The sequence below is a fragment of the Gossypium arboreum genome, chromosome 4 (assembly GCF_025698485.1).
Source record: "Gossypium arboreum isolate Shixiya-1 chromosome 4, ASM2569848v2, whole genome shotgun sequence".
In the NCBI taxonomy this organism is placed as follows: Eukaryota; Viridiplantae; Streptophyta; class Magnoliopsida; order Malvales; family Malvaceae; genus Gossypium; species Gossypium arboreum.
The window spans coordinates 101,466,582-101,492,643 of record NC_069073.1 but is presented as its reverse complement, the minus strand read 5'-3'; the positions used below and the strand labels follow the sequence as shown (position 1 = coordinate 101,492,643).

General features: G+C 35.5%; 1 protein-coding gene across 1 annotated transcript; it reads right to left on the bottom strand.

Annotated features, from left to right (window-relative positions):
- Positions 1-22,782: 22,782 nt before the first annotated feature.
- LOC108458798 (uncharacterized) lies at positions 22,783-24,301 on the bottom strand. The gene is made up of 4 exons (XM_017758195.1): positions 24,160-24,301; positions 23,580-23,903; positions 22,960-23,228; positions 22,783-22,866 (listed from the first exon to the last, which is right to left on the bottom strand). Exons 1-4 carry the CDS (start codon positions 24,299-24,301, stop codon positions 22,783-22,785), a joined length of 819 nt encoding a protein of 272 aa, XP_017613684.1.
- Between the last annotated feature and the right edge of the window lie 1,761 nt (positions 24,302-26,062).

Sequence of the window (26,062 nt, the reverse complement as noted above, 5' to 3'; positions counted from 1 at the left end):
ACACACAATTGTGTTTGCCCCCATATATACCAAAAAGAGCACTTGGCCCATTACCAATTCGCCAATCTTACTTTTCAAAGACTACGCTAGACCTTGTGCCTGCCAGAACTAGGGCATTATAGGCTTATTCAAAGAATCTTACACTTAGTCAAATTTTTATACTTAACAATCACTCAAAACTTATTTTTTATGCCTTACTTCTATAGACATCATTTGAGCACTAGGGTTTCGCCAGGCAGGATGTTACATAACCTTTCTATCATTTTTAAAGTTCTTACAATCTAATTGCCTTACTAAGTAAGTTAAATTTTATAAATATACAACGACTTGGGAATTAAACTTCAATAATAGATCTCATATTCGAACCATGAGGTGTAGCCTCTAAGGGTGCCCCTCTATATGCATGGTATAATTATGACACCATTCGCGTAACTTGGCGGCTTGGTCCCTCCACGCGACCCTTGAATCATTCCTTAATCTTGCATACAAAGAAGTACAATCATAAGTTCAAATGAATTTAGTGAGATTCTGCATAGTAGAAATCAAAGGCTATTAAATTTTGGTTAAATAAGAACAGGAGCATAGAATCGAAAATGCCTGAAAAAACTAAGTAGGTTTCACAGTATAACTAGCATATTCGATGTTTTTGCATTCTCTGAACCAATCATTAGCAGATATATCAACTACTACTAGTGAACTTGCAATTGACTTCGCCACAATGGCGATTCCACACTAAGCTCAACATATGTTTACCATATTACCTGAGAAATATCTTCTTTTAACTTAGCCCTTGCTTAGACCTTTCCTTAAAGGAAGGCCCAATCTAACATCCCCATATGCGATCTTGAATTTGAGATTTAACTAATTGATAAACACCCCTATCTTTTAGTAGACTCGTACTTGCAAGATAGTACCATAGGACTTCTTTACTTTAGACCATTTCACTAAAATGCTCCAATTAGCATATACTTCTCGATGGACTATCTTTTATTTAGATTGCCCTTTGTAGACTTCCTAATTTGATAGTCCCTGCGGACTTTCTCAAGCTACATAGTCCTAATGGGCATCCTTTTTCTTTGTTAATCTTTGGCGAACTTCACCATTCAAATAGTTTCAGTGAATATTCCCTTCAAAGTGGTCCTTAGTAGACTTCCTACTTTTCTAGTGACCACTTTATCACATACCACTTAAAATTTCAAATTCGATGAATCATTCTGTAAACACTTAGCCAATAATGGTTCTACACCAACTCTGGCAAACTCTTATTGACAAATACCTCGAAGGAAATACCCCTTCCTTCTATATATGTCGCGTTTAAGAAGTTTCTGCCAATTCCTCTACCTTTACATTTTGGCAGATTCCTCTATTTAACACGTTTACTCGCGTTTTCAGATGCACCATGATCATTTTTTCAACCTACTCACCCTACGAGTCATACAATAACCACCTTTTTAGGACTATTAGGTAACTACCGTCACAGTGTCACCCCAAAAGACTAGTAGATAACCGTTCAATGATGTCGCCAAACTCCCTTGAATCTCATTACAATATGCACATTCCTCCATCACACCAATCTCTCCTCTATTCATTTACCCCATCAAAGTAACTTCCTCCGTACTTCGCATATAATAAACATGCATTTTACACAAGTCATTGTACTTATAGCATACAGTATGCCATTTATCAATACATCAATTCACAACCATTTGACATCCAGTGAATATACTTGCAAGCATATCCATACTTACATAGTGTTATGCATACACAATATACTCATACACCATATTTACACACAAAAGTGGAATTAAACAAACTCAGAGAAGATACAGACACAGATCATAAAATCAGAACAAATATCATCAATCACCCAAAGGTCGAGTACAAAAAATCACCTTAAATCCATTGTCTTCGGTAGCTTAGCTTGTACAAACACAAAAGTCTCCTTTTTCTTAGTAGATAAGCTTGAAAACCATATATATTGGTTAAATTGAAGGTATTCAAACCTTAAAAACCAAGAATCCATTATGATACAGAAACTTTTTAAGAATCCTTACTTATCTCTTCATCTAGTTCTCGAGTACAGAGAGACCTAGGAGCTTACCAACTTACTGGATTTTCTACTTTCAAGACTCGAGTATCACATTTATCACCCAATGCAAAGCTTTCCTTAAATTTCTCTTCTTTGGAGCAACCGAAGAAGATGATGCAGATGAGAAAAATATTATAAACAAATTTGAGTAGAAATCTTTTTTGTAGAAATATCCTTCCTCTCTATCATACACACATATACACTTAATTGTGCGGTCTCCATAGCCTAAAATAGTCGTCCAATATTAATCATTCTATCTCCAACTAAGAAACCAGTCTATTCCAACTTAATTGAACTAGAATTAGATCTCAACCGATTACTAACCAGCCATAAAAATTTCCAAGTTTTTTAGTAGAGCCTGCCAACTTATTATTTTATACAATTACACCTCATCTTTCTTAAAGTTTAGAACTGTAATGAAAACTGGGTGTGACAACTCCTTCACCCTTAAAGAAAAATTCATACTCGAAATTTCTTCCTGTAACAAAATCAAGAAGTAGACTAAGAGTAATTACTCTTTCCCATGATAACTCTAATCTTATCCTTATGATAAACATCTATATTCTTAACTGACTCTTCACCGTTGTTTACATCATCACCAATTTTACTTAAACTTATTTCGCTTGAATGGTAGATCCGTCTTTACATCACATGATGCAGATAGCTACGTAAAGATAACCTCACTGTTATCTTGGCAGAATCCTTGGCTTTGACCCAAAACCAGTTAGTTACTCAGCTTAATGCTACTTGGCAGGTTTTGTATTTATGCATACCATTTGGCGAGTACTCACTAGGTATCTAGCTTTGGGGTTTATGAAAATCCCTTCCCACAGCCAACATGTGTCAACTGCGGGTTTGAGGAGTCGAATAGTCTGTTTCAAATTTGAACCCGAGCATCCAGATTAACCGGAATAAATTCATCCAAGTGAAAAGTACAATGAAAAACCCTTTCCACTGTTGGGATGGCACATTTTATCACTTGCCAGGAATGCGAGCCAAATGCTAAAAAATAGGCTTCAAACATCCAGTTTAACCAAAATAAATTCATCCAAGTGAGGAGTAGAATGAGGGGTGGGCTTGGTTTCTCAACGCAGTGGTCTATCCCACAGGAGTTTGTCCGTACCTGCAGGCAGCCGCTAGATAATGATGCTATCGTATATCAGTTTGATCGTCTGAAATTGGATCGTGTGTTGGAACTAGAGGAACTCATTACCGTAAGAAAAATATTTTATTTCTGTCTGGAAAATTAGATTCCTAATGGCTATAGGCCCACGGATATTGTAGCTGGGGCTGATTCCTGGAAAATAATATATATATATATATATATATATATAGAGAGAGAGAGAGAGAGAGACTTTTTCAGCATTATCTGACTAACAATTCGTGCAAATTTCGAGTTCTTTTTAGCATATTTTTTAAATTTTATTATAATATATCTAAGCTAGACAAATTAAAGATAAATTTCTATTTTCAACTATTTTTATGCTAAACTTACAAAATTATGCCAATTTCAAGCAGTTTTATTCAACGAAAGAAAAATCAGTCTTAGAGTCATATTGGCAAGAGCAAATTGCTAAAACATTTTTCAAAGTGTTGGATAGTTGAATATTATACAGACATGGACACCAAAATTATCATTATTGGACTCTCTATAAACTTCATTTGATCCAATTAAAAATTAGGTGATGAAACTTATAGTATTATACAAAAGAAGAGGCCCGATGTGTCCAATTAGAAAGGAAAGAATCACAAGACCAAGAGTATCCCACAACCGTCTTGCCCAAGTCAACATCCAAATTTGATTAACATTAATTATGAAATAGCTCCTAGACATTTCCACAATGTCATTCCAACCTCTCCACTTTTTAAGCCTTCTATTTTCAAGCACCTAGCTAAATTTAACAAACCATTCAACCCCTATTTCCTCAAATCATGGTCGACCACTTGAGGGAGGAAATCAAGGTCCTCCTATGCTATTTTTAACTATCCCATACTAGTATAAAGAGATCCCCAATTTTCCTTTCAAAAACATCTCATTCAGTCATCCATTCTCTCTTCATTTCTGCTTCACTTGTGTTCTTTTTTCTCTCTTTTCCATTCCCTAGTTCTTCCTTTTGAAAAAGAGTATTGCACAGACTTGAAAGCAGCTCATATTAGGCTATATTAAGATTTTATTGGCTTAGTTGTGGTGGCAAGAAAGAATAACAAAAGGAGTAAGCATTTTATGCCTTGGGATCTTCCAAAATTGGTTAGAGTTTCTTCTTCCCTTTTAATATTTTGTTTTTGTTCAATTCATAAACATAATTTCAACTAAGTATTTGATTTTCAATATAATCATGACTGCTTAAATTCATTGGTGTTAGAATGATCTAATTTTCATAGTTTTCTTTATTCATATGTTAAAAGATGTTCTATGCTTTTGATCTATTTATTCATTCAAGTAAAATCACGATTAAGTTTCTTATGCATGTTTAATGTGAAGAAATTTATGAATTAATTAATTAATATGAACAAGGTTTTAATTAATTGATAAAATACTTATATGGTGTAATGTATAATCATGTATGCATTAAATATGTAATAATACTTGAACTATTTTTACCTTACATAACCCTATAATATGTTTTGCTTATGAAAATTTTAAGTCTATTAAACATAGAAATATGTGAGATAGGTTTAGTAATTAATTAAGTTAAATGTTTTTACTCAATTTGATTAGGGTTAATAAATGAACAATTTATTCACGAAACTCTATAACATCTTTTAACAATATGAATGATTCTAAGCTAGGAAGGATGGTTGTTCTAACACAAACATGCCATGTAATATACTCTTAATCTGCATTTCTGTGTTAATTTTTAATTACATACTTAGATAAATTTTAGTTCATTAAATTAGTTAGTTAATTCACTTTTATTTATTTACACCACATTTTCAACTCATATTATTTTTCTATCACCAATTTGTTCAAGTTCTAATTTCTCACAAAAAATTGTTTGATAGTCCCTATCGAGACGATACTCGATACTTATCACTTTATTACTTGCCATGACTTTGTACACTTGTACATTTTTGTCATTCTAATCCCTAAGTTGTACACTTCGCTGAAATAGAATGGCACTGCAATGCCTCTGATGACCTAGCCCCCATGTTGGTAGGGAAGAAGGATGAACCCCAACACTTTTTATACTCTGTATGCATGTTGCACGTACGATGCTGGTCTATCTAGCCAGCAATTGTCATTAATGAGTCTTCTAGTAAAGGTTTGGTTCCTCGTATGGCTGACTCTAATCTTACTACTGCAGGTTCTACTCAATCTTCCATCCCATCACAAACCTCAAGTGGTAAAGACGTAGAAGTCTTGATGGAGAGGGAGAAGGAGGTCATTGTAGTAGCGAATTCAAGGGTGCAACCGGGCAGTAGCATTCGCAACAGGCTAAGGGCTAAAGGGGGCTCTCAAAGTACTGAGGAGAGTAGTGGAAGTATACTGGTCCACTATAGGCGCGACAAGGGACTATTCAATTTAAGAAGAGAGATTACTTCTCCAACCCTCCCTTGTCACCACTAGATACAATCAAAGTCTGCCACTCCTGTGGACTTAACTCTTGTTCCTCCACCTCTTCCTAAAGAACCCCCTCCCAGCATTTTTCATTCTGTATCGCTGTCTTCTCCACTTGGTCCAATTCCAATTCCTTCTTCTTCTGGTGGTGTATCTATCTTATTTCCGTAGAGAAGCCACGCCAACATAGGCCAGGCCCCTTTCTCTCCCCTTCAAATCAACCAAGGATGGGAGAGGAGTCTGCCTCAAGCGTTGAAGAACTGCACCATCCCTTCTTTTGAAGCCCACAAACCAACTTTTCCAGAGTTAGTGGATACTTACCAAGTTATGGTGGAATAATATAGACTCATTGGCTGAGCCCTCTGCCAATATTGTAGTGGAAGTAATGCTAAACGGGTTAAACTAGAAAAAACCTTAACTTCCAAAAATCAAGAACTAGCCCAACTTCACCAAACTTATGAGACCACAGTCCACCAAAATAATGAGCTCATCGAATCAGTCTGTAGCTGGGAAACTAAATACAATTCCCTTAATGAAGATTCTGAAGAAAAGATACGCCAACTAAAGAGCCAAACCACTTCTTTAAAAGAACAACTTTTGGTAGACCTGGAGAGGGGGTAGAAGGAAAACAATGAAGCCCTGAAGCATAACAAGGTAGAAACCACGATGAGGATACAATATTACATTTTCAAATTACGGTCTAACCGCATCCTTCATGCCCAAGTCATCATGGGGCCTTTTGATCTAAGCCAAGTCAACTTCATCTGCATGCACAATCTTACCAACGTTGATATGGATTTCAATGTGCTGAATCATTTTGGGACTGAGTGGGTGGAATTCTAGAAGAAGTGGAAGGAATGAGACAACCTCTTCTTTTCACCAGAACCCAAGCCAAATACTCATGCCCCTATCGAGGAAGTTAGTGACAAAGAGAAATAGGAGGCAGAAGGGACCGCTGATCAAGCTGAGGATAATGTTTAAATTTTCCTTTTTTTGTACTAGGCTTCCTATTTAATGAAATTTTATTCTTTTCATCTCTTGTCTTTTATTTTCGCTGCACCTATTTTTCTTTCTATTGTTCCAATCATGTTTTATTCCAGCTAATAATGGTCTGTCAATCCTGTATTTAATCACATATCACAATATGATATCCCTATTTTAAATCTAAAGGACTAAGCTAGACCTAATATAACATGCATATAGGGGCTACTCTTCGATTTCCTACGTCTAGAGGATTGGCTAAACCGAAGCAATGATACCATTAAATTGTAACACCCTCTATCTGACCCGACCATTGGGTCCGAGTACCAAATGTCACAACCAACCCAAAATACTTAACAGTAGATCTAGATTGATTTATTTTCAACTTTTATAATGCCAGGATAGATTTCCTATTTACACATAAGATCACTCCAATTTCTTTAGTTACCAATAGGTTTCAAATATAACTATATATAAACTTTCTATCATTTATAAAGTTCTTACAATCAAATTGCCTTATTAAGCAGGTTAAAGTTTATAAATATACAACATCTTGGGAATTACACTTCAATAATAGCTCTCCTATTCAAACCCAGAGGTGTAGCCTCTAAGGGTGCCCCTCTATATGCATGGTATAATTATGGTGCCATCCACGTAACTTGGCGGTGCCCCTCTATAGTCATTCCTTAATCCTACTTACAAAGCAGTAAAGTCATGAGTTCAGATGAACTTGGTGAGATTATGTACAACTGAAATCAAAGGTTATTAATTTTTGGTTAAATAAGTTCAATAGCACATAATTGAAACTCCATGATCAAACTTAGGAGGTTTCGCAGTATAACTGGCATAGTTGACACTTCTGCATTCTATAAACCAATTGTTGGTGAATTATTCGATTACTACTAGTAGACTTGTAATTGACTTTGCCACAATGGCATATCCTTACCCTGATCCATTCATTCCACATTGAACTCAACATATGTTTACCATATTACCCCAACGAATATCTTTTTTTGACTTATCCCTTGCTTAAACGCTTCCTTAAAGGAATGCCTAATCTAACATCCTCATTTGCAGTCTTGAATATGAGATTTTACTGATTGATAAACACCCTTCTCTTTTTACGAAATCGTACTTGCAAGGAAGTACCATAAGACTTCTCTACTGTAGATAATTTTACTAAAATGCTCCAATTAGCAGATAGTTCTCGATGAACAATCTCTTATTTAGATTGCCTATGGCGAACTTCATTGATCAGACATTTTCAGCGAACATTCTCTTTAAAGTAGTCTTTGGTGGACTTCCTATTTTCTAGTGACCCCTTTCTCACTTATCACTTGGAATTTCAAATTCAATGAATCATTTCGTAAAACACTTAGCCAATGATGGTTCTATACCAACTCTAGCGGACTCTTATTGAGAAATACCTTGAAGGAAATACCCATTTTTTCCACAAATGTCACGTTTTAGACGCTTCTACCAGTTCCTCTACCTTCGCATTTTGGCGGATTCCTCCATTTAGCACACCTACCCAGATTTTCAGGCACACCATGATTATTTTGTCAACCTACTCGCTTTTTATGCCCTGATAGACTTCTTATTCGTCGTTCTAGCAGACTTTATTTTTTCCATGAGATGTACTTGTTCGCCACTGGATCATACCATGGCTAACCGTGTAATTTTGATTTCGAAGAATCAGTAAAACCCTTTTGAGGTGTCGCCCCATAAGACTTGTATACCATTTACACGGTCTACCTGAAAGACATATATAATGTTTACACGGTGTCGAATAGAAGGATCTATATACCATTGTCAAAGTGTCTCCTCAAAGGACTAGTACTAACTATCATCACAGTGTCGCCCCAAAGGACCAGTAAATAACCGTTCCTTGATACCACCAAACTTCCTTGTGTAACAGCTCGATTTTGGGCTTAGTCAGAACAGTGATTTTGGGACCACAAATTCGAGATTGGGAAATTATTTTTACTATTATTTTAGTGTCATAGCATGATTAATTGAGAACATGAAAATTTTGGTGAACTAATTTTAGTGTTTATAAGATTAATTACGAAAAAGGACTAAATCGCATAAAGGGGAAAAGTTTTGTTTTACTAGCCAAAGGTGTTAAATTGCTAATGAACCTTAATTGGGGGTCTTTAAAGTGCAAATAGACCCTTTTTAGGAGAGTGGCCGGCCATAGGGGACAAGAAAGGTCAAGGGTCAAATGTCAGGTGTGTTTGGTGACTTAATTGAATAAAATAAAAATAAAAGAAAGAGAAAAAGATATCATCTTCTTCTCATTTTATTCTCCACCAAAAATAACAAAAAATTAAGGGTTTTGGAAGTTTGAAATTTTTAGCCACTCTCCATTTTAGAAAGTAAGTGATTTAGATAGCCTTACTTGATAATTTTTGTATTTTTATAACCCCTAAAGCTTAATCTAGCTATTGAGGGGACTATTTTGCAAAATGGTTGATAGTCTAAGGTTTTTCCATGAAAGCATACGTGATGTTAACTGAAATTTTATGGAAGAATATGAGTTATGGTTTTGAAATAAACAACTTTTACAAAGTGATTTTCATGGGAAACACCTAAAATGACCATTTTGTAAAGTTTGTAAAATAGATAGTAATGTTGTGAAATAATGGGAAATTTGGGTTGCTATAAGAGTAAGAAGGGTTTGGCTAGGCATAAGACTTAAAGAAATCTGATAAAAATTGATTTACGAGCTTAGGGGTAAAATTGTAATTTTTACAAAGTTTAAGGGCAAAACAGTCATTTTACCAAAGTATGAGTCTTGAGTTAAATTGAATGATTTGAGTATTAAATAAGCTAAATTTCGACATTTTAGATCAAGAGAAACATGATCCGGGTCTTGATCGGGGAAATAACAAAGTTTGCGAGGATTAAGCTCGTTCCCATCATTTTGTACCGATGTAAGTACATATGTAAATAATGTGTCATTGTAGCTTACTTTTAAATGTGTTGATAATATATATATTTAAATGTTTATATATATTTAAATGTTTTATTGTTATCATGTATTATAATCTTATTTGTTGCCATGAAAGTATAAATAATGTGATATAATAGTAACCTACATTATGAGCAAGTGCGATGACAATGGGTTAGATTTGAAATCCCGTTGAACCTCAGGAATAGTATAGGATACACAAAGTAGGTCATGAGAAACTATGTGGTCTGAACTCATGAGTTGTGTATGAGTTCATGAGATGAATTTTATATGTAATGTGGCTCCCAGTAATGGCTTCGTGACTAAACCCATGAGTAACTCGCTAAGCGAGCATTTCATGTTAATGCTATATGGGTCTGAGTACTGACTCTGTGTACAGACCTATGAGTAGCTTAATGAGCAGGCGTTACATGATAGTGCTATGGGGTCCGGGTACTGACTTGGTAAAAAGGTCCGTGAGTATCTCAAAATGTGAGCATTACATAGTATGAGGTAGCTCTGGCTACTTATATGGCACTTAGGTTTGAACTTCCCATGTATCCATTAGTATTCCTAGTGTTCAACGGGTAACTCGAAAAGTGATTTGGTGATAATTCCAATGAGGTATGTTGTTAGAGAGAATGAACTTGAGTTATTTTACGGGTGATTACAGGTATGTGTACTAAACTTATGAATAAGGCCTTATTATGTGACGAGATGTAGCAAGTATGTGTAAATGAAGTGAAAAGTAAGATAGAGAGGTCTAAATGATATACATCATTCAAGTTTAATAAATTATCATCTGACGAATAAGTTCCAACTTATACACTATTTGCATATATGTACTTACTAAGCTTTATGCTTACTCTATTCCTTTCTATTTTCTTATTGTGTTGTCAAGCTCGTACTGGGGATAAAGGGACGTTAGAGGCATTGATCACACTATCACTTGAAGCTTTTGGTATAGCCAATTTAAATGTTGTAATTTTGGCATGTATAGGGACTCGAATCTTTAGTTTAGTGTCTTGTTCGATTAGCCACAAGTGTTGGCTCTTATGATGGATATGATAACATTTTGTATAGGCCATTAATGTTGGCTAATATTAATTATTATTAGATGCATTTGATGCAAAGTTCCAATTATTGTGGCTGATTTGGATATATATGTTATGCTTGTATTGGTTTGGTTGGTCTTGTGTAAGTTAGTGCAAGTAAGGGTGGCAAAGAGGCTTGGTAAATAGCCTTATTTTTGTCCACACGGGTAGACACACAGGCATGTGTCTAGACCGTGTGTGACACACGGTCTGCCCCACGAGCGTGGAGTCCTGTCGTGTGTCCCCTGCACTTCAATTTTACAAGTCAGAATGCATGGTAGTAAACACACGGGCAGAGACATAGCCGTGTGTCTCAGCCATGTGAAGGGCACGACCTAGCACATGAGCGTGTGCCTTGGCCTTGTGACCCTTAAGAGTTGATGATCTCAGAAACAAAATGTCAAGGTTTTTACACACGGGATGCAACACGGGCGTGTCATGGCAGTGTAAGGGACACGGGCTGTAGACACGGGTATGTGCTCGGCCGTGTGAAAACCCTTGTAGGTTCGAATTTGGAATTAAATTCACACGGGTTTGGGGCACGGGTGTGTTGCTATTCCACATGGGCATGTGGCCCTATTTCATGATGAAAATTTTCTAAGTCCCCAAATGTTTCCAAAGTCTTCGGTTTAGTCCCGAATCACCTCAACGTATGATTTGGGCCTCATAAGCCCGTTTAAGGGACGTTGTACTTAAGAATGAAAAGTTTTAAATAGAACAAAATTTTCTTATGGCCCGGTTTTGGCTGAGTGCTTATGTTAAAGTTCAATAATATCTCGTATCCTATCCCGATGTTGGACACGAGTAAGGGGTGTTACACCTTGAAACCTATTACAATCCTCACATTCCTCTATTACTCCAATATCTCCTATATTCATTTATCCTGTTAAATTAACTTCCACCGTACTTCGCATATAATAAATATGCATTTCAAAAAAGTCATTGTACTTGCAAGCATATCCATACTTACATAGTGTTATGCATACATAGTATACTCATACACTATATTCACATACAGCATTGGAATCAAACAAACTCAGAGCAGACACGGACACATATCATACAATTAGCATAACATCATCAATCACCCAAAGGTATAGTACAAAAACTCACCTTAAATCCTTCGTCTTCACCAACTTAGCTTGTACAAATGCTCGCTCGAGCATCCTTTGTCCTGGCAGCTAAGCATGACAACCATATATATCAATTAAATCAAAGTTAATAAAACCATAGAAACCCAGAATCCATTATTACATAGAAACTTTTCAAGAATCCTTACTTCTCTCTTCCTTTAATTCACAAGTACAGAGAGACCTAGGAGCATACCAACTTAATGGATTGTCTACTTTCTAGGCTCGAGTCTGACATTTATTGCCCCATGCAAAGCTTTTCTTAAGTTTCTCTTCTTCGGAGCAACCGAAAAAGACGATACAGATGAGAAGAAGATTATAAACTGAATTGAGTAGAATTATTTTTATTGAGTAGAATTATTTTTACATAAATATCCTTCCTCATACACATATATATACCCTTAATTGCACTTTCGCCATAGCCTAAAATGTAACACCCCAAACCCGACCTAGATGTTATGGTCGAATTGGAAGAGTTACATTAGTTTGTTTAAAAACTCTTGTTTTAACCAAACTTAGTTGAGCATTTCAAAAACATAAAACTTGCAGAACTCCCATAGAGGTTCAGAAAAACTTAAGTTCGTAAACACTTATTTCAAATGCCAAAATTTATTTCAAATTAGTTTGCTTCAAAAATATCAACTTTGAACAAATCTTTTTCTGATTAATGCTAACATTATTTAAAAACTATTTATTTATAGAAAAAACTTAATGGTTTACTTAACTCATTGCCGAAAAAACTCAGAGTTTTAATTTTTAAAATTGAAGTCTAGTTTATAAGCTCATATGGTTTTGCAGTTTTACGTTAAAACTTTCAAAAAAATTGGCAAACAAAATGAAAACCAAAACACAGCCCAAAAATAAAATACAGTCTCAAAAATCTAAGAATAAATTTGCTAATGTAAATCACCATATTTACTTAAACTTAGCCGAGAAAACAATCTGAGCTGCTGCACGTCGTCTGGACCTAAGTAAGAGATTCACCTGAAACATATACACAAATATGTGAGCTAGAAGCCTAGTGTGTGACCCGACCTAGAAAAAGAATTTTACTATGGTTTTGCGTTTACAATAAGCAACTCATAATTTCATATCACACTACATATCAGAACATATCATAAATCATAACAAAGCTCAACATATATTGGACCATATCTATCATATCAAAGCATGTTATAAATCATACCATACAATGTCCTACCCTTATCCGCTACACACCATCTCTAACCAGCCAATCATACCAAATAGGACTATAAGAGTTTATCCATCCAATCATACCAATATGTGGAGGTGTGTCACTCACATGATTGTAGCTGAGATGTCGTATATATATTTACGGTCTAGCTACCATAATTACAGTAAGATTGCCATATTACACTTCCTTCATTATACCATAACCCACCCCAAGGCATATGCAAAGTCACGTTAACATACATACATATCATATAGGTTGCATGGCATGCATACATAAACAAATAATATAGAAAACATAACATTACACACAACTTATACAGATCATAGCATAAAATATTACATAGTCGAATTAGATAACTTATCAAAATAGATAGTAGAATATGTATAACACACAAGCTTAACTCATGTACCTACTTATAGCAAATCATAACACATTGTTATACTTATTGGATCTTATTTAACATACCTCCAACACTTACTCATGTTTGTTTACTAAAACTTACACTTTTCTTGCCTACGAACCTAATTTCTGAACCCTTAATCGACTCCTAATTGGCCCTCAAAATTGGCCCAAAAGGCCCACACGGCCCAAAAAGCTAGCCAGTGTGGTCTACATGGTCTACCCACACAATCTGCATGATTTCACATGACCGTGTACCCCACACAGCCTGCATGATTTCACACGGTTGTGTGCCTCACATGGCATACCCACGACTTGCATTATTTCACATGGTCGTGTGCCTCACATGGCTTACTCACATGACCTGTATGATTTTACACGGTCGTATGCCACACACGACATGCAAGATTTCGTATGGCCGTATGGAGACGGCTGAAAAAACACATTCAGCCATGTGTCACTGGGAAGTTTTGAAAAACAACCCTGTTTCACAGGTTGTCCGAATTTTCAATGAGTTTTTCAGGTTAGATCACACACCTGATTGAAGATTTGATCGCTTACACAACCACAACACTCCAAAACCTACATACCACATTTAAACGAACTAATTACAATACAATTTAATCCCAAACTCTCACTCAAAACACTCATGTTTCCTTAAAGAAACAATCCCTAAAATAAGCACACACGCACTTACTTCACATGAACCATATTGAAATAGCGATTACACTGCTGGAAGGTTTTGATTCTCCACCCTTCACCTGGTCTAACACAATGAAAATACTTAACACAATGAAGAATGGAAATTAAACATTCATTACTCAAAACTTACTGAAGAACGAACTAAAACTTTATAACATAAAATAGAGTAATACTACTTACACGAATCTTAGCTCCCGAACTAGAAATAAAGAGTCAAAAAGATTGATCCTTCGATACTTAATGGCAGCAAAACAAAAATTCATCGGAAAGAAGAACAAAAAGGAAGGGAACTCCAAAAAGAAAAGAAAGAAAAGCATAAAAGGGGAAGAAGAGAACGTGAAAACTGAATGGGGAAAATGGAGGGATTCCAACTATCCATATCCCACTAAATCCTACTAAATCCGACTAACCAACCACCTATTAGAGAGTTCAAAAGAAAAATAATTCCACTTTGCAAACATATGGGGATTCAAACAGAAGACCTAAAGGTAATTTAAAGTTTCACTACTGAACCAACAAACTCATTCTTATCATTAGTTGAACGAAAATAAGATTTAAGTGAAAAGATTAGGGATAATAATTGAGCTAAAAATTTAAAAAAATTCAAAGGAATAGCTCAAATCTAGAACCTCACACACACAAACACAACACCTATCCACTAAACCAGATAAACACACTTGACACAATTTCACAATCTCAATTCTTCTAACCCGATTTTCGGGATGTGACACAAAATAATCATCCATCGTTAATAATTCTGTCTCCCACTAAGGAACCAGTGAGTGCCAACTTAATTGAACCAAAATTTTATCTCAACTAATTACAAACTAGCCACAAAATTTTTCAAATTTTCTAGTAGAGCCCGTCAACTTATTATTTTATACAATTACTTCCCATCTTTTTTAAAGTTCGGGACTTTAATAAAAATCGTGTGTGACAATAATTTTTGTTGTGATTCAATATAAAATAATTTATATGTCCATGCCATATTTGTATAATATTATGATAGTGATTATATTTAGTAAAAGAATATAGATATTTTGTCCTATCACGTTCTCATTATATTTTTCGTGTAAACTATTTACTTGTTAATAATTCATTTTATATAGTATTTGACACACAGATATGTATTTCGTGTTTATTTTATTTTTCATGACATGATTTTTATATTTCCATGTCTTCCATAATATTAATAATTTTATCACAATAATTTAATACCTTAACTCTATATTTATTTATTATGAATTAAATGCTTATGTCTATTATATCTAGAGTGATCATGGGTCAAGTGCCTGCCCGGTCCAAGGCCCGCCTAAAAAATGGGAGGGTTTGGGTAAAAATATAGGCCGAAAAATGGGCTTGGGCAAAAAAAGCGAGGCCTGTTTAAAAAGCGGGCAGGCCTCGAGTAAGAGTTTTTTGGCCCGAGCCCGGCCCGCCCTGAATTATATATTAATATATATTTTTATTTTATTTTTAATTATTTTAAATTTTTAATATAACTATTTTTATTATATTGTTAATTTGTGTATTGTTTTAAGAATTGTTTTAGTATTATTTCTATTTGTTTTAATATTTATTTTTATGTTTTTAAATATATTTGATTTATTATATTTTAAATTTTTTATTTAATGAAATAAGAAAAAAAATTAATATGGGCCGGGCCGGACCGGGCTCGGGCTTAGTAATTTTATTTCAGGCCGGGCTTGGGCAAAATTTTAAGCCCATATTTTGGGCCGGGCCGGGCCCGGGCCTAGTAGACGGACCTAAAATTTTATTTGGACCTAGCCCGACCCGGCCCATGATCACCTCTAATTATATCTATCATATTTTAAAATTTAACCCAATTGTGCAAAGCATTGCAAGCGCGCATATTTTAGTTCTTATTAGAGGAAAGATAAAAGTTGCATGCTTACGGTGCATTGCATGTAATAAAACTTATGTTCTCATTTTTAGTTGTGGATTTCTTCCTTATAGTTTATTAGAATTTGGTAATCATATTTAGTCAAAATTTAAAAATAGTTCACTCATTTCTATTAATTTATTACATATAAATTATTAAACTGTTAATTTTGTTAAATCGTTATATATGAATTATTGAATTATTATCTTTCAAGTCAATAATTTAACAAAAGGTTTAAAATATTATCTAATTAGACTAATTTTTAATTTCATAAAGGATGAGGATCAAATTTTAACAAATTAAAGTAGAAATATTATATTCTTAATTTTTATAAAGTAGAGGATGAAATTCAGAGTTACACATTTGTTAAAATTATTACTTTAGTCCACTGATTACTTTTATTTAACTTAATTTCAATCACCTACTTTTTACAATTTTATTAGATTTTTTATAAGCATTTGATCACATGTAAATTTATTAATCATTCAACGTAGTTGTTTAAATTTCCATGTTGCACAAGGCCTTGATTGTATAACAGAGCTTGTTCTTGACATTTTTGGGGCTTTAGGCGAAATAATAAATCGGCCCTATTTAAAAAAATATAAAATACAATACAATAAAATAAAATAAAATAATATTCTAGTAATTTCATTAAAATAATTTTATGACATTAAGAGAATGATGTATTTTTTAACAAAATTTAAAAAAAACATTTTTATTCAATCTACTCCTATGTCATCAACTACAAAAATACAAAAAAACATAATAAAAATGGGTTCTACAAGCATTTTGAGATGCAAAATTATTAATGATAACATCAACATCAATATTTTCCAAAAAATCCTTCTTGATTGAGAAAATTGCCTGACCATTCAATCGTTCTTGTGACATAGATGACCTCAAGATTCATTTCTCTTATAGGCCCATTTTCAACTAAAACATCTCTTGATTTGTTATCAAGATTAGCCCAATTTCTAGGATCATAAATATTCAAATAAGGAATTGCTTGTTCTTCATCAATGCCAGTATCAGGAGGAACTGTTTCTTCTTCATTAATACCAAGATTTTCAATATTGGATACATCTGACACATCATTAAGCTCATTTGGATTATTAATTTTACATTTGACACATCATTAAGCTCATTTGGATCATTAATTTCATCATTCTCATTGACACTATTATGAAAACTTTCATTTGATTGATCCAAATTTTTATTAAAAACTACTTTTGAAAAACAAATTAAAATTTGGGAATAATTGAAATTCTTTTTTTTTGGGATACTTGATATTCTTTTTTAACTTTAATGGTAGGAGTTGGAATTTGGGAATTAGAGGATGTTTGTTGAAGCCAAGGAATTGAAGATGAAGTATTTATGGCTAAGAATTGAAAGCCCTAGGCATTTAATTAAATTATTTTAGTTTGAAGATTTTTTTCTCACATTAAAAGCTGAATAAATAATTTTTTTGGGCCCTAAATGGCTGCACTTTAAAACAGTCCCTAGGGCCAACCTTGTTGGGTAACATAAAGGGATTAAATTATGTCATAATAAAGGGATTAAATCTTTAGTTTTAGCATAGTATAGGGTAAAAGTATCAGGGAATCTATTGTAATTAGGGCAGATTATAACACTCCAAACTCGGTTTAGACGTTATGGTCGAATCTGGTCATGTCACAAGAAAAGTAATTTGAAAACGGAATCAACTTATTAAAGCGTTAACATATCCTAAATTGCGTGCATTTAAAAATTATTTGAAACACCAATTAAATAGTTCATTTTCCAAATACTTATCTAAGCGGAAGCCTTTAGACCATTATAATTAAAAATGCAGTCGTGTTTTTAGAAAAACCATTATTGTATAAACCGTCGTTTTTAAGAAATATGCTTTGTCGAGGCATGCAATAAATCAAATAAACAACCTAAACTAACAGTTAAAAATCCAAACAGTTCAGAGAGTCCCAAATATTACAAACTCTCAAAATTTAACCCCAAAATAGTAAATAAAACCATAAGTTACTAACTTTAATTAGTTTTATGGAAGAGTGGTCACCGCTGAGTCTCTGCTACACTGATTCGCCTAAGTCTGTGGATTACCTGAACAGAAACAGATAGACAAAGGTGAGTTTACGTAAACTCAGTGTGTAACCCAACAAAAATAGACATGCAATACAAACAGAATCATATGCACTGTCAGATATAGATACAAATTTGGGCTCAAACCCATTTTAGATAAGATAAACAGAATCAAATAATCAGAATCCTACCTCCATCCTCTACACACTATCTCCGACCATCCCAACACATTATGTGGGGTTAAATACACCCACCCATCCCTACACCCTATATTGTGTCGTTACAACACGTATCAGATATAGTGTAGCCAAACTACCAGATAATAGGCGATAATCGCTGTACAGAACACTTCCTCCGCATATGAATACAAAGCCCACCCCAAAACAGATACAGTGCACATATACAGAATTAACAAATAAAACATGTTTAACATGTTTATATATATACAGATATCAGATATGCATCTAGCATATTAATCAGACATACACAACATAATCACACTCAGAACAGTATTTCAGACTAACAGATCACATAGTTTTAGGGTTTAGTTAGCCCTTACCGACCCTACGGTAGGCCTACAGTCGAACGGAATGACCTGTGCGCCCTAGGGAAAATTTTCAGTATAATGGGCCCACACGCCAAGATTGGCCTCGCCCGTGTAGCCCACACGGCCTGGCCCAAAATCCACACGCCCAGATTGGCGTTTGCCCGTGTGGCCCACACGGCCACACTCAAGCCACCACAAGGCCGTGTGTTACGTATGGCTATGCCTTCGTCAATAATACGACTGTGTTCTCGAATACAGCCTAGCACACAGACGACCATACGCTCGTGTGGCGTCGACAGATTTATTTTTCAGCTTTCGTTGAAATCCCGTTTTCTGCATTTTCAATACACGTCTATTACGGTTTTGATGCAAAAGCACTCTTGAGGCCTTCAAACCTATGAAAAGGCATCCAATTGCCCAATTAGCAATCAATCTACGAATCAGTACCAAAACCCGAAAGAACGCTAAAGACTTGTCGATGTCGAGAATCACCACTAACACTGTTCAAGCAAAAAGAGAGATACTAATTGTTCACAGCCTTCTCCTACATCAGAATAATCGCAGAAAAATCAAACTCCGCGATTACACCTATAGAGACTAACTCATAAAACAAAAATATCTCAAAAACATAAGGAAACCCTTACCTACACAACAACACAGAGGACGGCACGTCAACGTTACACGATTAGAAAGGAAATTTCAATAGGAATCAGAAAAGGAAGAAGCTGAAAGTTGAAAGAGGAAAACAGAGAAAACAAAATGTCAGGGAGAATAATTTTTAGGGAAAACAGAAAAAAGGAACTGCTAGCATGTAACACCCCTAACCCACATCTGTCACCGAAACAGAGTTACGGAGAAGTACAAAAATATGTAGAAACTTTTACAGATAACTTATGTAAATGACTATTTATTTACCGAAATCATTCATAATGTCCCTTGATTGGGCCCTCGAGGCCTAATACGAGTATTAGAGTTAAGTCGGGACTTAATCGGGAACTCTAAGAATTTTTAGTGAAATTACAAAATTTTTCCAAGGTGCAGGGCTCACACACCCGTGTGGTCCAAGGGACACACTCGTGTGACCCTAGGACAAGCCTGTGTTGGAGGCTGTGTTCGACCTTGTGTAACTTTCTGACTTGCACACACGGCCATGCAACACGCCCGAGTGCTAGGCCGTGTGGGTAATTAATTCAATTTGAAATTAGGTACAGGTTTCATACTGCCAAGTCACACACCCATGTTCCAGGCCGCGTGGCACACACGCTGAGACACATGCCTACGTCTCTACCTATGTGGCTAATTCTGAGCATTCTGTTTCTCAAAATTAAGGTGCAGGGGACACACAGCCTAACCATATGCCCATATTACCAGGACGTGTGTCACATACGGTCTAGACACACTCCCGTGTGTCTGCCCGTGTAGACAAAATGAAGTCATTTCTAGCTTCATTTCTCACCCAAAATTTCACCCAAGACCTGCACTTGAAACACACATCCAATACCAAACAATTCAAGCATTCAAATTGGGTAATTTATATCATTCACAAGGCATACAAGGCATATCACTACAACATACATAATTACAAATCTTAGCTTAGTTTAACTTAGGCATTCATAACATTGATCACATATTCTTAACATAACAGATGTGTATATATATATATATATATATATATATATATATATATCAAAATAATTCTATTTATTCATACCAAAATGAACCATTACTAGCCATTCCAATGGCTAGGTTACAAAATAACATTTCAAGCCACTATTGGCCAAATTGTCCTATACATGCCATTATACCAAAATGATTTTACTAAGTATAACCAAAATGACTAGTTGATAGTGTGACGATGCTCCAGTGATCTCTAACCCTCACGAGCTTCTGAGCACTATAAAACAGAGGAAAAATAAACGGAGTAAGCATTACATGTTTAGTAAGTTCGTATAACAGAAACTAAACTTACCAATCTCGTTTATTAAATCTAAGCATACAATAACAAGTTTCCCATCCATTTGGCTAAATTGCCTAAACACATGCATCCAATCAAACATGTTAGTCACAAAGTTTCCATATACATCAAGTAAGAATAAATGAGCTCGTCACGCAATACACTTTCAAGACATTATCATTTCATCTCATAATTCTCATGCCATGTCTAGGGTTATATGTCCGTTGAATCATCAAATTTCGATGGAGGCTTAAGTAATACACTCGAAGTGTACGATTCAATAATCCGTCAATTTCTTGTTCAAGGGTACCTACTAGGGAATTTAACCAAGAAACACTCTCTCAAGCCACATATCGTATAACAGGATTACCAGTCCAGGCTAAATCCTTTATATAACGTAAGCTCAGAGGAGCTAGATTAGGATTACCAGTCCAGGTTAAACCCTAATCATAACGTATACTTGAGAGATATTATATCAAGATTACTCGTCCGGGCTAAATCCTTTCTATAGCAAGGTTATTGGGATTACTCGTCCGAGCTAAATCCTGTTCGCAACAAATGCAAGACCCTATTTGTTTTGAGAAAGTGCATATAATCATCGAAATTCAATATTTAATCGGGACCTAACCCTTTTATCACCATTTCAAGCATGTATCAAATTCAACGTCATAGCATACAAGTAAAGCACATCAACATAACTCACATTACATACAAATACAACATTCAATTAACAGAATTACATGCTGGATTAAGTTACACAAACTTACGTCGACACTTGTTCGCGTAAAGTCTACTAATCCGAAACCTTTTTCTTTTCCTCAATCTAACCTCGAATTAGTGTTATCCAGATCTATATAAATGAATTTAACCATCAATTTCACACGTTTCATATTTAAATGGACTCAATTTACGTCCTAGGAAAAATTACCATTTTTCCCCTAACTTTTCCATAAATTTTGATTTTGTCCTTAGGCACGGAAAATAAAACTTATGAAAATTACTCCCTATTCCAAGCCTAACCAAAACCCCATTAAAAATTTTATAGCACATGTGTTCATAAAATTTTAGAATTTTTCATGAAATTTTAAAACTTTTCATTTTAGTCCCTAAAACATGTTTTCATCAAAAATCACTTTGTAAAAGTTGTTTATCTATCAATAATCTTTCATTCTCTACCATAAATGTCTAATTTCAAGCATATAAATCCATGACCCATTTTTCATACCTTGATAAATTTTCAAATTAATCCCTCAAATAGAGAGATTAAGCTATCCTGATTTCAAAAATACCAAAATTACTAAAAATGGGATAAGATAACTTACCCAATTAGGCCTTAAAAGTTTCTTTTCTCTCTCCTAGGATTTTCATGTGTTTTAGGTTGAAGATGTCATAAAATAAGATGATTTCTTTTATCATCTTTTTAATTAATTAAGTATTTTGCTATTTCCAATTTAGTCATAGCCCTTTTTCTAGAATACTATGGATGAGTAACCAAGAAAAATATACATACTTTTCTTAATGGTCTAATTACCATATAAGGACTTTAAATTTTGAATTCCATACCTATTTGATCCATATAGCTACTAGAATTCAACTTTCACATTTTATACGATTTAGTCCTTCTCATAATTAAGTACTAAATCGATAAAACTTTTGTATCAAAATTTTCACTCGACATATCCACCATATTACGGGCCATATAGTCAAATAAAATTAAATTATATTTTTGGGACGGATTTGTGGTCCCAGAACCATTGTTTCGATTTCACTGAAAAATGGGTGGATACATAGCATTTCCCTAATTTCTCTCCACTAACCCACTAACAACCCACATACCCAGAATTCCAACACAACTGAAACTCTATTAGATAACAGGGCAAAAATAAACGCCCACACTAATGCAATGATTTGAACATAGGACCTCCAACACACCAACACCCTTACCACTCGAACCAGCAGGCTCATTCAAATATGAAATTATAGGCAATTAGTAATAAGCCCACTGAACAGAGATAATGCTTAGATCCAAAAACAACAAAATTGTCAGGGGTAAGATTTGAACCCAAGACCTCATACATACCCCTAGAACACTCAAACACTGAAGTAGATACACATTTGTGTCAGATTTTATAGAACCAGAAATAAATTAATCAAGGTGTTATAGCTTTACTCTCTAAAAGAAATTTCAACCCCGAAATTGGCTTGATCAGAACAGATAAGGATATTGCTGACGCATCGAGTCCTCAGGTTCCCACGTGGCCTCCTCAATACTATGATTCTGCCACAGAACCTTCATTAAAGGAATAAACTTCCTTTTCAAACCTTTAACATCTCGATCCAAAATCTGAACCAACTACTCCTCAAAAGTTAAATATGGCCTAACCTTGATCTCCTCAACTGAGACAACGTGAGATGGGTCAGACCAATACCGCCTCAACATCGAGACGTGAAACACATCGTGGATACGGCTTAACTCTAGAGGTAGCCCTAATTGATAAACGACCGGTCCCACACGCTTCAGAATCTGATACGGCCCAATAAACCTAGAGCTCAACTCGTCCTTAAGACCAAATCTCAGAACCTTTTTCCACGGTGAAACCTTAAGAAAGGCAAAATCCCCCACAGAGTACTTAATATTACGCCTCTTCAAATCTGCATATGATTTTTATCTATCAGAAGTTGCCTTCAGATGGTCTCGCATTAATCTAACTTTGTCTTAAATTTCAGAATCCAAGTCAGGACCCAAAACTCGATGCTCACCCAACTCAGTCTAACATAACAGAGTGTGACACTTACAACCATACAAAGCCTCGTAAAGTGACATCTAAATGTTTGCCTGAAAGTTGTTATTATAGGTGAACTCAGCTAGCGGCAGATAATCCTCCCAACTACCACGGAGATCAATCACACAACTCCGAAGCATATCCTTCAGTATCTGAATCAATCTCTCAAATTGACCATCAGTCTGAAGATAAAACACAGTACTAAAGTCTAATCTCAAACCTAGAGCCTCGTGCAATTTCTTCCAGAACCAGGATGTGAAGCGAGTATCTCTATCAGAAATGATCAAAACAGGCACCTCATGTAGTCTCACAATCTCAGAAATGTAGAGCATCGATAACTTCTGCAGAGAATAGTCTATTTGAACCGGAATGAAATGAGCAGACTTGGTCAATTGATCTACAATGACCCAAATAGAGTCCTTAGTGGGTGTCAAGGGCAACCTACTAATGAAGTCCATCATCACATGTTCCCATTTCCATAAAGGAATCATAACTGGATGCAACAAACCCGAAGTCAACTGGTGCTCATCCTTAACTTGCTGGCCTTGTCAGACATCGAGCTATAAAATCCATAACTTCACGCTTCAAACCCAGCTACCAGTACTACTCATGGAGATCGCGGTACATCTTATTACCTCCGATATGCATAACATAAGGGCTACTATGTGCCTCCCTCGAAATTGACTACCTCAAATTTGAATCATTCGGCACACAAATCTGTCTTCGAAAACACAAAACTCTATCACTATTCAATCTAAAATCTAAAGTGCTGGCACTCTCAACCTGACGAAACTACAAACCTAGAGACTCATCCCTCATTTGTTTAACACGAATCTGATCAATCCAAGTCAGCTTAACTTGTAACTCAGCTAACAGTCTCCCATCATCGAATAGACTAAGATGAGTGAACACCGCTCTATGACTAAGAGCATCGGCCACCATAGTAGCCTTACCGGGATGGTACTTAATCGTGCAGTCATAATTTTTGAGTAGCTCAATCCATCGACGCTGTCTAAGATTCAACTCCTTCTAAGTAAGGAAATACTTAAGGCTCTTGTGATCGGTATAGATAATACACCTCACACTAGACAAATAGTACCACTGCAACCAACTCAAGATCATGCCCACAACCTTTCCATCTTGCATCAATACACACCATAAATCGACGTGTGTCTTATCACTGTATACCACAAACTATTTACCGAATTCAGGCTATATCAGAACAGGAGCCTGAGTCAGAATAGACTTGAGCTTCTTAAAGCTCGATTGTTGTGCCTCAGTCCAGACAAATAGCAGACCATTACACAAAAGCTTACTTAAGGGAGCTGCAATCAAAGAGAATCCCTCAACAAACTGCCAAAAATAACCCGCCAAACCCAAAAAACTGCGTATCTCAAACAAATTCTTAGGCTGTTTCCAATCCAGCACAGTCTCAATCTTTCGAGGATCAACTCGAATCCCTTCAACAAAAACCACGTACCCTAGAAAAGTTACCTTTCGCAACCAGAATTCGCACTTGCTTAATTTGGTGTAGAACTATTTCTCACGGAGGATCTGAAGTACTACTCTAAGATGCTCATCATGCTCATCCTTAATCTTAGATTAAACCAGAATATCGTTAATAAAGACCACGATGAATTGATCCAGATAAGGATGAAACACTCGATTCATCAGATCCATGAATATGGCCAGAGCATTCTTCAAACCAAAGGGCATAACTTGGAACTCATAATGTCCATATCGAGTCCTAAATGCAGTATTATGAATCAACTTCTTTAACCCTTAACTGATGATACCCAGATCGAAGATCAATATTAAAAAACACTAAAGCCCTTCGAAACTGATCAAACAGGTCGTTGATCCTCGAAAGTGGATACTAATTCTTTACGGTCAACTTATTCAGTTGTTGATAATGAATGCACATCCTCATGGTCCCATCTTTTTTCTTAACAAACAAAATTGGTGCCCCCCACAGAGATACACTAGGACGGATAAAGCCACGATCCAGAAGTTTTTAAAGTTGAGCCTTAAACTATGTAAGCTCTTTTGGTGCCATACGGTAGGGAGCGATGGACACCCAAGCTATACCCGAAAGAAGCTAAATCCCAAGCTCAACCTCTTGATTTAGAGGTAAACTTGGTAACTTCTCAGGAAAAAGTCTGAAAAATCTCTTACAGTTTTGATATTCCTAATAGAAAAGTCCCCATAAACAGACACTCTAGCGTAAGCTAAATACGCCTCACACCCTTTTCGGACCAGTTTCTCAGCCACAAGAGGGAGATCACATTAGACAAATAATCTCAACGTTCGTCGATCACGACCACTTCCTTATCATACTTAGTCCTCAGAATGACCCTCTTAGTTGCACTGTCCAAACAAACTCAATGCTTGACCAACCAATCCATACCTAGAATTAAGTCAAATTCCCCAAATGGAAGCTGTATTAGATCTGCTAGAAAAATAGTCTCTTGCACCTCTAACAGAGCATCCCTATAGAGCTTACTAACCCAAACGGATGGCCCAAATGGAATCAGTATGGTAACCTCACTAGAAGTACTCTCCACAGAAGCCCCCAAGTTTTCAGATAGAGAGCTAGCTATGTAACAACCCGTTTTAGGGTCAAATCAGAATAGTGGTTTCGGGACCACAAATTCAATTTAAAAATATTTATTGTGATATTTTTTAAAGTCTACAGTATGATTG